Genomic DNA, 12989 nt, shown 5'->3' on the forward strand with positions numbered 1-12989 from the left:
TTAATGAAGAGATTGTACCTTATAAACAAAAGGCTTGTCCCCAGAAATGAAAAGCATGTTTGCAAGGGAGTCATGGCTGATACTTGTTAAAATATTCAAAATATTTTTTTATGCATGGTTATGGACTGCATACAAGCACCATAAGACGTGAAGGTAGCTGAATATCTATTTCTGTGCATTCCAATTGTGTATCACAAGTCTAGTGCCTTTGGAGTAATAGCAGTTACATGATAACAAGGAGGACTATGAGTTAATATATTTTTTAACTATACTTTCAGTAGTTTCTTTTCTGTTTCATACCCTGCAGTCATCTGACTGCTGTTTAACTTTGCAATCTTGTTCTTTTTAGGATCCAAGTGGTGAGACACCTTCTTCCTTATACAGAGTTGCTGCTGTCCTCCTGCAACATAATCTCATAGATTTGGAAGATCTTTATGTTCATGTAAGTGATGATGCTACTCTTTCAAATGTCAAAGCTAAGAAAATTTAAAAAGGCCAAATAATTTACCCGATCCCTAAAGCTTCAGATTCAGAACATACTGTGCAATATTTGTATATGTGCATGTTTAATGTATACTGCTGTATATTCGTATAAACACACACTGAAATATGAATGCTGATACACTTTCTTTGGATTATCTGTGTAGCAACTTCCATTTTGTTTACCTCCTGCCTGAACAGGAGAGAAATGCCAGAGTAATGTTCCTTAAGAACCAGACTCTTTGGCTGTTTTGCTTTGTAAGATTGATTTCTGAAGAAGTGGTGGGACACTCAGTTCCTAACAATTTTGGTTTAGTTTAATAGTAGGATGTTTAAAAAAGACCCTCTTATATTCCTGAATAGGCCTATCACTCCCATTTGCAAGAATTATGATCATTTGCTAGTTTGGAAGAGGAAAATAGAGTTACATGTTCAGACTTAATCAGAGGGACATACCCTCTCCAGTCTGGCACTTATCAACCCAAGCAACATACTAATTTGGTAGATGGTAAAGAAAAAGTTACAATTGTAAAAATAACTTTACAATACACGTGTTTTTTTAATTTCAGAATGTACATGGATACTTAAAGACTCTTTAACTCTTGACTGAAATCAAGGAAATGAGCTATGGAAAACTTGGAGTGTAGTCATGCCATTAGTTACGTGACAGTAGCATTAGTCACAATAGGATCTGTCAATAACTGTCCTGACTTCATAGGAGTACTTTGGCTAGGAACATGTTGGGTGGAGCAGGAGTAGGAGTATGTGTCTGAGATAATCGATGTGGAGGGAGGAATGCGTGATGATAATGTTAGTTTGTTAAGGAATGTTTATAAGCTTACAAGACATGCTCAGACATGGAATTAGAATGGCCTGTGCAGTTTCAACTCAGACCTGTTATAGGTATGGACATGTTTTCTGACAGTCTTGGAGCTAGAACGGTCTCTGCATCACTTACGCTGTTCACCTTTGTCAATGTTTGGTTTTATCGGCAAAAGAGCTTTCCGTCTGTTTCACAACTTGACCTTTTAATTTGTTAAAATAGGGTTATATTCCTCATGCTGATCATTCTCAAGTACAAGACTATGCTGAGGTTTTATCATACTAGGTATCTCTTAATGTAAGATGGCTTTTAAGAATCAAATGTTACATGTGTGCAACCCACATTGCTGATAAGTAGGAAATTTGGTAAGCTTTAAATAGCATTCCTTTAAAATAAAGGTGTAGTCAAAATGTGTGTTTAGGTAGGTTACCTGGTTTTCCTTGGTGATGATTCTTTTTTCCCTTTAGAAGAGCAAGTGAAAACTTACGTCGTTGAATAGTCACTGTTTTAAGACACTGAATTTTGTAAATGTTACCATCAAGTATGTGTGCAGTTGTCACCATCTAGCTACAACTGAATAATAAGTTGGAGAGGGGAAGGAGAGCTTACACAGGTAGTGGTTATGAGAAAGTAGAATGATATTCTTTCTCATGACTCCTTGATTTTTGGAATAGTCTTAATAGTACACTGCTTTGTTGCAGTGATGGTGACAAGGGAAGGAGTCTTCTAGGCAGCAAGTTTATTTTACTAGTAACAAGGAAAGCCAAACTTCTGCTTCAAGCTCAAGTGATCCAAAGTAGCAGCACTCAAATTTTCAGATACAATGTTTGGTTTGTTTTTTGGTTTTTTTTTTTAGCTTCTTCCTGGGGATAATGCCATTGTTGAGGAACACAAGCGAGAGATCGTGGAAGCTAAGCAAATTGTCAGGAAGCTTACAATGGTTGTCTTATCCTCGGAAAAAACTGAGGAAAAGGAGAAGGAAAAAGAAAAAGAGGAGGAAAAAAACGAAAAGGTGTGTGCTTGTGAATGTTTCAGATAAATATATGCATTTTCATAACAATTATGTTTAGTTTAATCTAAAATACTTTTCTTGGAAAGGAAACCAGACACGCGTATTTTTGGAAGGCTTGTGCCTGTCCTCTTCCACTACGCTGAATGTGCAAAAATGCATGTTTTGGGGTTTGTTCTGGATTTCTCTAGGTTTTAATGTTCTTGTTGCAATGGTTAATTATTTCCTCCCTTTTTGTTGTATTGGCTAAACTAAGTATCTCTCAGCATTGATACACTTCCCAATCTTTAACAACTGTGTTTTCCAGGACCCATGATAGTATAATCCTAGTTGATTTCTTAAAAATAAGCACATTACTGAGAGTTTATTCCTTATTTCTCCCAGTCAAGAATTGGGACATGAAGAATTGCCAGGCTTAGGAATGCTGGTATGATTATGCTGCATTGTAGAAAAAGGTTTGAACTGAACATTTTAAATTATAACTGCCAGCTCTGCTTTCCATTAAATCTGTATCTATGTATGCGTAAATGTATACCCTTTATTTAAGGCACTACTGTATCATGTATTGTTCATGTTGCTCTAGGTCTGTGTATCCATGTCTTTAAAGCAAAAATTATCTCTTAGCGGCCTTTCTGTTGTCATCTTTTGTCATCTTCATTTGAGAGTCAAAGTACTGCTCAAAACATCTTATTTAGAATTAAGAACTAGGGAATCTTAAGCTCTAGGAGAAACTGCAACATTTTTCAGAAGGATTACAGTGACAAATAAAGTCTGGGCCTGTGAGACAGGAAAATGGAGATCTGTGCTTAACAGTAGCATTTTTTGTGACTACGCACTTATGCAATGCATGCAGTTTATTGGAAAACTTGTTTCTGTGGTAGTATTTTTGTATGCTATTCCTTGTGCAATTCATAGCAATTAGTACAGTAACTAATGTGAAAGCTGTTGACAGTCTTAATTTGAGCACTTTGTGTCTAGTTTTAATGTACAATTTTTGATACAGTAGCATAGAATAAATGCCCAGATAATGAAAATGGTGTTTAACAATTGTTGACTCTTATAAGTTCACAAAGTGCTTATTTTGTGTGGTTAAAATGTATTATTGTCTCATTACTCCAATATGAATAGTTTAGTATGGGCAAATACATTATCTGCATTCACATTTTGAAGTGCATTTGACATAACCAAATAATAGGGAAATACCTGAGAAGTCACAGAACTCAGCAGTGTGACTAGATTGAACAGCAGTTCCAGACTGACTCTTGTATGTGCCATACCTGCTTTTGCTTTTGGAGAGCATGTTTCAGAAGAGCTTGCTTTCTTTCTTTCTTTCTTTCTTTCTTTCTTTCTTTCTTTCTTTCTTTCTTTCTTTCTTTCTTTCTTTCTTTCTTTCTTTCTTTCTTTCTTTCTTTCTTTCTTTCTTTCTTTCTTTCTTTCTTTCTTTCTTTCTTTCTTTCTTTCTTTCTTTCTTTCTTTCTTTCTTTCTTTCTTTCTTTCTTTCTTTCTCTCTTTCTCTCTTTCTCTCTTTCTCTCTTTCTCTCTTTCTCTCTTTCTCTCTTTCTCTCTTTCTCTCTTTCTCTCTTTCTCTCTTTCTCTCTTTCTCTCTTTCTCTCTTTCTCTCTTTCTCTCTTTCTCTCTTTCTCTCTTTCTCTCTTTCTCTCTTTCTCTCTTTCTCTCTTTCTCTCTTTCTCTCTTTCTCTCTTTCTCTCTTTCTCTCTTTCTCTCTTTCTCTCTTTCTCTCTTTCTCTCTTTCTCTCTTTCTCTCCTTTCATCTGCCTTTGCAAGAGAAATTTGTGCTTTTAAATCCAGAACAACACAAAACACAAAGGATTCCTAAATGCTTGTATTGTCCTTAAAAACCTGTGTGAAGAAATAAACCACAATAGAATGACCTATGTTGTAATCATGTACTTCTCAAAATGTCACAGGCAACTTTATAAACTTTGTTTTAAACTTTATTTTTAACTTTTTTCTTTGATCCAGATGTTGGATTTTATGTGGACTGGTTTATTCTTGCTTTAGAAGTGTGCTTATTGTCTGAATGCCCAGCTGAATTTTATTTTATATATATATATTTTTTTTTACTATGTAGTTAAAATACTAAGGTGTTTTTCTCTAGCTATGGATTACAGCTACATAATGCTTAAGGAGAAATATTAAGACTACTATATGAATATATGAAATGCTCTTTCATTGTTATCTTGCAGCCTCCTGATAATCAAAAGCTTGGCTTATTGGAAGCTTTATTAAAAATTGGTGACTGGCAGCATGCACAAAGTATTATGGATCAGATGCCCCCGTTCTATGCTACTTCACACAAGCCTATTGCAATTGCCCTTTGTCAGCTTGTACATGTTACAGTTGAACCTCTGTACCGCAGGTAAAGTGAAAAGTAAATTTCTGTTGCTGTGTAGGGGAAACCTATTTATTTATAAGCCTGAATTCACTTGTAAGCCTAACTATATTGATACATTTCTAAAACTTTCACTTCTGTTTCATGTGACATGCTGCACATCTTATTTTTCAGAGTTGGTGTACCTAAAGGAGCTAAAGGGTCACCAATTTCCCGTTTGCCAAACAAGAGAGCACCAAAACAAGCAGAGAGCTTTGAGGACCTGAGAAAGGAAGTGTTCAACATGCTTTGTTACCTTGGTCCTCATCTCTCCCATGATCCCATTTTATTTGCTAAAGTGGTCCGTCTTGGAAAAGCACTTATGAAAGAGGTTGGTATGACAGAACATGAAACTTGAAAAATACCAATTCATTTGATGTTAAAAATGCTCAACTGTATATATTTAAATACTGAAACAGAAAATTTCTTTGACTAAGAGCAAATTTGGAGAATCTTACTTTAATTACTGTTTGGTTTTATGATCAATAAACATAAACCATTTTTATGAACAAATAAAAGCATTTAAGGTTTATAACCAAGAATATTTAATAGTAATTAATTTCTTATTATGGTCTTTATCTTTTAGAGTGTTACCTGTATGTGGATATTTAAAAAAGAAACCAAAACCCCAACAGACATTTGATAGTAATTGCATAGAGCTTTTGTGTCATTAAACTGACAGTGTAGCCAATGGGGGAACAATAACCTAATATGCATCCAGTATTTAAAATAGTACTTGCTATTCCACCTGTTTGGTTACTTGGGAAGCAGGAGATGTTGCATCTCTTTAATTAGTGGGGTGTCACCCTGTTCTGCCAGTTAAAATGCTGCTGTTCTTGCACTTGTGTCAGGGACAAACCCCTGCATGCCAATAAGGATGAGTTCAGTGTGGAGATCTAAAACACCATATAAAGCCTCAAGTTGCCAACTTTAGAAATAAAATGGCCTTCTGAGATTTGTTGCTGTCTTTTGATAATGTTTTTACCATGCATATATTGAAGTGTTGATAGTATGACCTGTTTTCAAAGGCTGGAAGTTCAGTTTATATCCTGAACTCCCTTAGAATATATCCTGCAGCTCAGACTGAGGCTACTGTTTTCTTTTGCTGCTTTTCTGATGCACACACATGCTCCCCAACTTAAAAATAACTTTTTTTGTTACCTAGCTTTTTACCTTAACTTACAAACGGAAACTGGGGAGGTTGGTTCATCTAAATGGTACTGGAGGGGAGATTTTCAGTTTTATATCGTTCTTTCTTGAATGTATATTTTATTTCAGCTAAAACTAGCAAATACTGGAGTACTCAAAATTTATGTACCACTAGAGGGGAAGCTTTCATGTCCAACTGTACTTGATGTTGCAGAGCAAAGAACATAAGTAATTTTTGGGATTGAAGATCTTTTTGTTTAACTTCACAGATCTTGGCAAGAGAGTTCGCTCTCATCAGGTTCCAAGATGCAATGACAGGGTGGCAAAAGCTACACTAAGTTTGAGTTCCAAGTAGTCTTTGTAATTAAAATCACGATATCGTAAAAGATTTCCATTTTTCCATACTTCCATATCTTTGTAGGAGGTATAATATCTCAGCATCTTCTCATCCAGAATTATAAGATTTCCCAGTGGGCAATAATCTGGATTTATAACATGCTTATTTTTTGCTGGCCTGTGAGAAGATAGGTATTTGAGTGATACACTATGTTGCACTGACAGTGCAGCTAATTTGGAAATCATTAAGGGAGTAATTGATTTTATTGCTGTCAGCAGACTATTAAGACTACTTTGTCGTTAAGTTCAAGTACTGAAGGTTTGTGAGAAAGCCCTTGTTTCTGTGAATACATACAATTTAGGAGTCTTGTGCAGTTTTACTGTATATATATATGAATATAATAGTTTAATGTTTTTCTGACAAGAATGAGCAACATTTTAGCTATTTGCTCTAGGTTGGAACTGTGAAGAAATTCGTCAGTGACAGAGTGGTTAAGGTAACCCAGGGAAAGTTATTTTTAATGCATTATTGCCATCAGCATGTTCTAGTTATGAAACTACATTTAACACGCAATAGAAATACTTATAACTGGAGGTAATTTGACTGTAAGTTAACCTGTGCAGTAGTTTAAAAGTTAGACTACTAACATTGCAGTGCAGCTTTCCTGTGCAAGTGTACCTTTCAAATAATTGCGCACTTACTGGTGTGATAGCTAAATACGCTTTTCATGAAGTGGAACAAGGAGAGAGAAAATAAAGTAATTCAGTAATGAAGGCTAAAAGCTTTGGAGGGTATTATTGTGAAAGAAAGATGGGGAGAATAATGTGTGGCTGTTGATTATTGGGTTGGAAGTCCTGGGGGGTTTATTTTTAGGTAGAAGGTGAATGCTTAGGGCAGTTCCACCCACCCCATCCCCACCCTTCCCCCCAGCAAGAAAATTCAGTATTTCTTATATAAGTTTCCTTTATTTTGGTTATTACCTTATTTTGAACAAAAGTGTACAAAGGCCCTGTATATGTTCACAGTGCATTTCATCCCTGTATTTAAATTCCTGTTAAAAAAAATCAGTGCTGACAGATCCGCTAGGTTTTTACTAGACATGTAGCCCTCCAGGTTTATGCTTTTGCTGAGGTAGCCTTGTTCTGAAACTGTAACTGCTCCATTTAATATGCTTCAGTTAACACTGTTTTTGTTACAGTTTCAGTCTGATGGAAGCAAACAAGAAGATAAAGAGAAAATGGTGAGTTTCTTTTGGAGGAAGGTGCTTTTATGTGAGATTGTGACTGAGGTTCAATCACACACCCAGCCTTTTCTTCTGTTTAGTTTCCCTGTCCTTTTTCCTTTCCTTATTTTTTATTCCTGCATTCCTCAAATCTTTTTCTCTTAGTTCTATGCACTCTACTTCTTATTTGCTCAGAATCTGCTGTAGTACCTCCAGCTATGTATTCTGTATATACACTTTTCATGGCGGCACCTTGTATCTTAAAGAATTTACGGGGGAAAACCACAGAGGGAAAGAGAAGTGAGGAGAGGTGTTTGATAGTACAATGGCTATTTTTTATATCTTGGCTAATTTAGCTCTTTCTAAATTTCCTAATGTATTGACTTACCAAGATTGGTCACAATGTAAACCCAAGTGTCCAGTTGAGAACTAACTTACAAAAGTTGGGATTTTCTTTTTTAATCAAGAAGCAAGTTTTCAATATGAAGTTCATGCAGTTTTCATTACTTTCATTATTGTTACTCCCGTTTCTCACTTGTCATGAATCATTGCAGCCTTCCTGAGTCATTGCAGAGAAAATTGGTCTCTTCTGGGTTTTTTTGTTTTTTTTATGTTAGTGTTCTCCTCTGCCCCCACCACTACCATTATTCTAACATGGCTCCATGGGGAAGTCTTAATCTTGTGGCAAACTTGTATTTTATCCATCTACTAAGATGTTCAATTTCTGCATTGTCTGCATAGCATTACTTCTGATGTACTTACTTGATACTTACCTCGAGTTTTTTGTCTTTATCTCAGGAGATACTGTTTAGCTGTCTGCTGAGTATTACTGATCAAGTCTTACTGCCATCTCTTTCTCTGATGGACTGCAATGCATGCATGTCTGAAGAACTATGGGGAATGTTCAAAACTTTTCCATATCAGTACCGGTGAGTAGAGCAACTTGTTTCCATTCTTTGGAAGTGGTCTCTTGATTTGTCAGTCCTAAAAATGTTTTTCCTTTATAATCTTTCAAGGTACCGGCTTTATGGGCAGTGGAAGAATGAAACATACAATAGTCACCCACTTCTAGTGAAGGTTAAAGCTCAGACTATAGACCGAGCCAAATATATCATGAAGTAAGTTGACTTAAGTACATAGTATTTATCAACTGTGATACAATGTATTGTATGGCACCAATTGAAGAAAAAAAAACCCAACCAAAACCTTGACAAATGCATTCACTTTCTAATGACTCGGTACTTTCACTGATAATCCTTATTCATGAAGTAGTTAATGTACTACTAATGGATAAAAATGTCAGATAAGTCAGGATGCAGATTCAGTTTGTCACCAGTAAGAATATGTAAAAAATGTCTCATTAAATTGTTTAAAACCTTTTCCATGGGTATGCCATTTGAAAAGTTGCTTTGCTTATGGAAATGTCAGAGTGCAGCATATTTTCTCTAGGTGTGGAGATTCTTAAATCCAGAAGGTCTCAAAAGTCTTGCTAGTTTCTGTAGGTTTGAGAGTAGGATGGTGAGTTGAATTGAATGGAAGGACTCATTCTCATCTTGAAGTGGGCACACAACAATATTTGATTTTATTCATGTTTAATGTCTTGGACATAATTTTCAGTGGTTTAGGGTCTCCATTTGTAGTTGCCAAAAGCAAGTGCTCTGGTTTTACAATGTGCGTAATTAGAACCTTTGTACATAGGGAAGACAGAATAATTGATGCTATATTAAAGACTTTGGACTTGCAGTCATGAAAACTAGAAACAATCATTGTGATTCTCTTTTACCTTGCTGCATAGCTACTACAGGCATAAAAACTTCATGTCCCTTCTGTTCAATGGATTTCAACTGTGCACATGAGCTGTAGTGCTGTTGTTGAGATTGCCATGTGTGCAGTTACCTTTGGTATATTGACTTCAGGTTTCATGTTAGCTCATATCTCCAGTAGGGAATGCTGTGGAAGTGTAACAAAATGAAATTAATACTGTTTTGCAGTGAACACAATGCAACAAATGCAAAATAATTGATTTGTGGCTAAATTAAGATTTCAGGAGATTAACAGCATCACATGCTATTTTTATGTGTGGCTGAGGTTCCACTGACACTTCCAAATGCAAAGTGAGCAAAGTTGACACTGTGATACCATTCATACAGGGACAACTATAGGATTATAGATTTTAGATTCCCAGGAGAGTAACATTTCTATACTTAGATTTCTTAAACTCCTGCTAGTGAGAATTTAGTCTGTGACTAATAAACGGTATTTCTTTACTGGAACTGACTTGTTGTTTTCTTCTTTTAGCTTGTCTGTTCCAATAAAATATGTTCCCTTTCACAGGCGTTTAACTAAGGAAAATGTGAAACCTTCTGGAAGACAAATTGGGAAGCTAAGCCACAGCAATCCTACAATTTTATTTGATTATGTATGTAGTTATATGTATTTGAATACTATTTCATTCTAAGAATTTATATTAAAGTACAGGAAGACACCTGCTGTCTTAGTGAGAGGGCAGTTCTATTTTATGTTTTTCATTTTTGATGTAAAATGTAAAACATGCTAATTTGCTTAGTAGGGACCAGGCATGAGATGTTTTCTCAAGAGCTGTTGTGCAGTGATTATTAAATATGACATAAAATTACATCCACTTATTTATAGCAGTTGAGTATTTAGTCTGAGATAGCTGAGGTGGGTCTCAAGAGGTACAGGGGTGTGCTAATCATAAGGTTATGAAGAACACACGTTCAAATTAGGTTGCTCTGGGTGGTTGGAAATACATGGTGATGAAGGTACACCAGGGTTATTTAGAAGAAAACACAAAGCTTTAAAATGTGAAATAGTCCTATGAAATTGGGGAGGATTTTTTAAGATTCCTTACTGCTACAGAATGCTGAGAGGTGTAAAAATATGTTGGTGGATCTCCACCCCATGCACAAATGTGACTTGTGGTTATCAGTCTACCAGCTCTTACATTTTACTTGAAGAAATGAATGCTGCAGTGCACATGTGCATGCATGTCATGTGCCAAAGCGAACATTCTAAGATTAATAAGGAAGAAGTTTTTTATTGTGAGGGTGGTGAAGCACTGGAATGGGTTACCCAAAGAAGTGGTAAATGCTCCATCCCTGACAGTGTTCAGGGCCAGTTTGGACAGAACCTTGGCCAGCATGGTCTGGTGTGAGGCATCCCTGCCCATGGCAGGGAGGTTGGAACTAGAAGATCTTAAGATCCTTTCCAACCCTAACTACTCTATGATTCTATGACTTAGGTTCTTTTTTTATAATAGCCTTATTATATGTAGCAACAGAAACTTACTGCAAAGATTTAGGAGTCTTAAGAAATCTTAGAAAAAAGTGAGTGAAATGTTTTTGTGATTTTATTCTCTGATAATTGAAAAGATTATATAGAATTGTTTTTACACGTTAGAGATATTTCTCTGGTATCTGTAAGGTACTAGCTAAATCACTGGTATTGCCTTTCAAAGGGGTTTAAGACCTTCAGAAAAATAATTTCAAAGCATGTTTTGTGTAGGTTCTGAATATTTAATAAGTGTTGTTAAATGGTTTTGTTATGTGAATGATAAGGAATACTGCTCCTGTTCAGCTGAATGTCTTTTGTAACTTCCAGATCTTATCACAAATACAAAAATATGATAACTTAATAACTCCAGTTGTTGATTCGCTGAAATACCTCACTTCACTGAACTACGATGTCTTGGCATGTATCCTTTTATGTAAATCGATGCATCTAGTTACTGATAAAGTTGCAGTTGAAGCTAGATTGAATCTATTGTCTGAGAGTAAATATTATCTCCTGTTGTTTTCTATTCTTGCTGCTTTTTGCTGGAAATTTTAATGACATTTGCAAATACCTGTGTGCTCCTAGTGGGTTGCAGAATCCTCTATTCATTCTTTCATACTAAGCAAATTAAACTTTATTTTTAAGATCTTTAGGGGTTTTTTTACTACTTCACTCTGTTGTTGAAGGCACACTGATCCTGTAAAAGAGTGAGGTAAATACTGCTTTCTAAGTTAGTTTATTTCATTTTTTCATACCAAAACTGCGTTAGTGGATTCCCTATATAATGCTTGCTATATTTGCACATCATGTTCACATACTACAAATAGTTGAGCTTGCAGGTTTGTGTAAGTTTTGTGTTTACAAACTGAGGAAAAGTGTTCTCTTTAACTTCACCAAAGACTGTATTATTGAAGCCCTGGCAAACCCTGAGAAGGAGAGAATGAAGCACGATGACACTACAATCTCAAGCTGGCTGCAGAGTTAGTATTTTTGTTTCACTTATTACATTTATGTTTAAAATACTTCACCTGCTCTATGACCTACAATAGCATTGATCATTATGATCAATACTTGGATCTGCCAGCTAACCTTTTAAAGCAGAAAGCTGGCAAGTTTAATCAATAGGAAAAGATTTTTTTCTTTGTGTTGCAAAAATCCATGTACTAGGGACATTCTGCATGTAGGTGGTTAATGCCTACGTAAAGATAAGTATCTTATGAGGTGCAGTCACAACTGTTTTTGTTGCTTCAGGTCTGGCTAGCTTTTGTGGTGCAGTTTTCCGGAAGTACCCAATTGAACTTGCTGGTCTACTTCAGTATGTAGCCAACCAACTGAAAGCTGGGAAAAGGCAAGTGTGGCACAACTGATCTTTGTAAACTTAATTTTTACAACGTTTTGCTTGGATGCTTGCTGATAGATGGGCGCTTGATGTTGCAGTTACTCATGTAGTGGTGAAATTCCCTAATACTAGGAAGGTTAAGAAATTTAAATGGCAGGAAGAATAATATCCTTTTATTATATTTCCTCTAATTGCATAGCTGTGACATGTTATTTTTGAAGTACTGAATTTTTTTGATCTGTAACTTACTATAATACAGTTATCTTAACAACTAACCAGACAGGGGAAAACCCTGCCAGTATGTAATATTGTTACAGAAATTATATTGTTTAAGAAATAAGTACCCATGGTTATAAAAGGATGTGACAGTTTTATTTTTTCTGTGTAATGTCTTATTTGCAGAGATGGCTCTTAACATTTTAACATAGTTTAGTGCTTTTAAATAGTTTGTCCAGTTCATTTAATGGCAGTTGAATTGCGTCTTCATAGGTGAATGTTAATTATAACTAAACAAAAACAAAACCAAAACCAAGGTTTACAATTTGAATTTTCCTTTTGTCCTTCCATCCCCATCATTTAGTATTATTGTTTCATCTGTGTACTTAATGTGTTATTTTTATCACATAGGTGAGTATCAACTTTTTGTATTGTGAATCTCCATATGCTTACTTGAAAGACAGCTTTCCAATGGAGATCAGGCAGCATGGTATTTTAGGGTATTTGTTGAGAAACGTAGGTTTTTTACCTTCCCTGCAATGTAGACAATCGGTCTCATGTGTTCCCCTGTCCCAAATTTGTTTTGTATTTTGATGATGGTACAATTACATTGAGCTACAGAGGAAGGGTAAGTAATGCTTCTTGTCTTTCCCTAGAATTAAGACTTCGAGTATTTTGGGGAAAAAAAACAAACCCCAAACTAAAGGACCCTACTTATTTTAGTATCT

General features: G+C 35.6%; 1 protein-coding gene across 3 annotated transcripts in view; it reads left to right on the forward strand.

Moving 5' to 3' along the window:
• Positions 1-12989, forward strand: part of THOC2 (THO complex subunit 2) — a 51176-nt gene that overhangs the window by 17089 nt on the left and 21098 nt on the right. For 2 of the 3 annotated variants that reach the window (XR_004080471.2, XM_031048297.2), the window contains exons 9-20: positions 350-442; positions 2160-2315; positions 4520-4692; positions 4840-5035; positions 6645-6686; positions 7389-7430; positions 8211-8341; positions 8429-8530; positions 9747-9831; positions 11034-11127; positions 11606-11686; positions 11958-12054. Coding sequence is in view for 2 of the 3 variants with exons in the window: in XM_031048297.2 (XP_030904157.1) it covers positions 350-442; positions 2160-2315; positions 4520-4692; positions 4840-5035; positions 6645-6686; positions 7389-7430; positions 8211-8341; positions 8429-8530; positions 9747-9831; positions 11034-11127; positions 11606-11686; positions 11958-12054 (1292 nt within the window). In the remaining variant the exon portion in view is untranslated. The remainder of the gene's footprint in view (positions 1-349; positions 443-2159; positions 2316-4519; positions 4693-4839; positions 5036-6644; positions 6687-7388; positions 7431-8210; positions 8342-8428; positions 8531-9746; positions 9832-11033; positions 11128-11605; positions 11687-11957; positions 12055-12989) is intronic. The other variant, XM_005148295.2, reaches the window with a different exon arrangement.

This window comes from Melopsittacus undulatus, chromosome 6 (assembly GCF_012275295.1).
Source record: "Melopsittacus undulatus isolate bMelUnd1 chromosome 6, bMelUnd1.mat.Z, whole genome shotgun sequence".
In the NCBI taxonomy this organism is placed as follows: domain Eukaryota; kingdom Metazoa; phylum Chordata; class Aves; order Psittaciformes; family Psittaculidae; genus Melopsittacus; species Melopsittacus undulatus.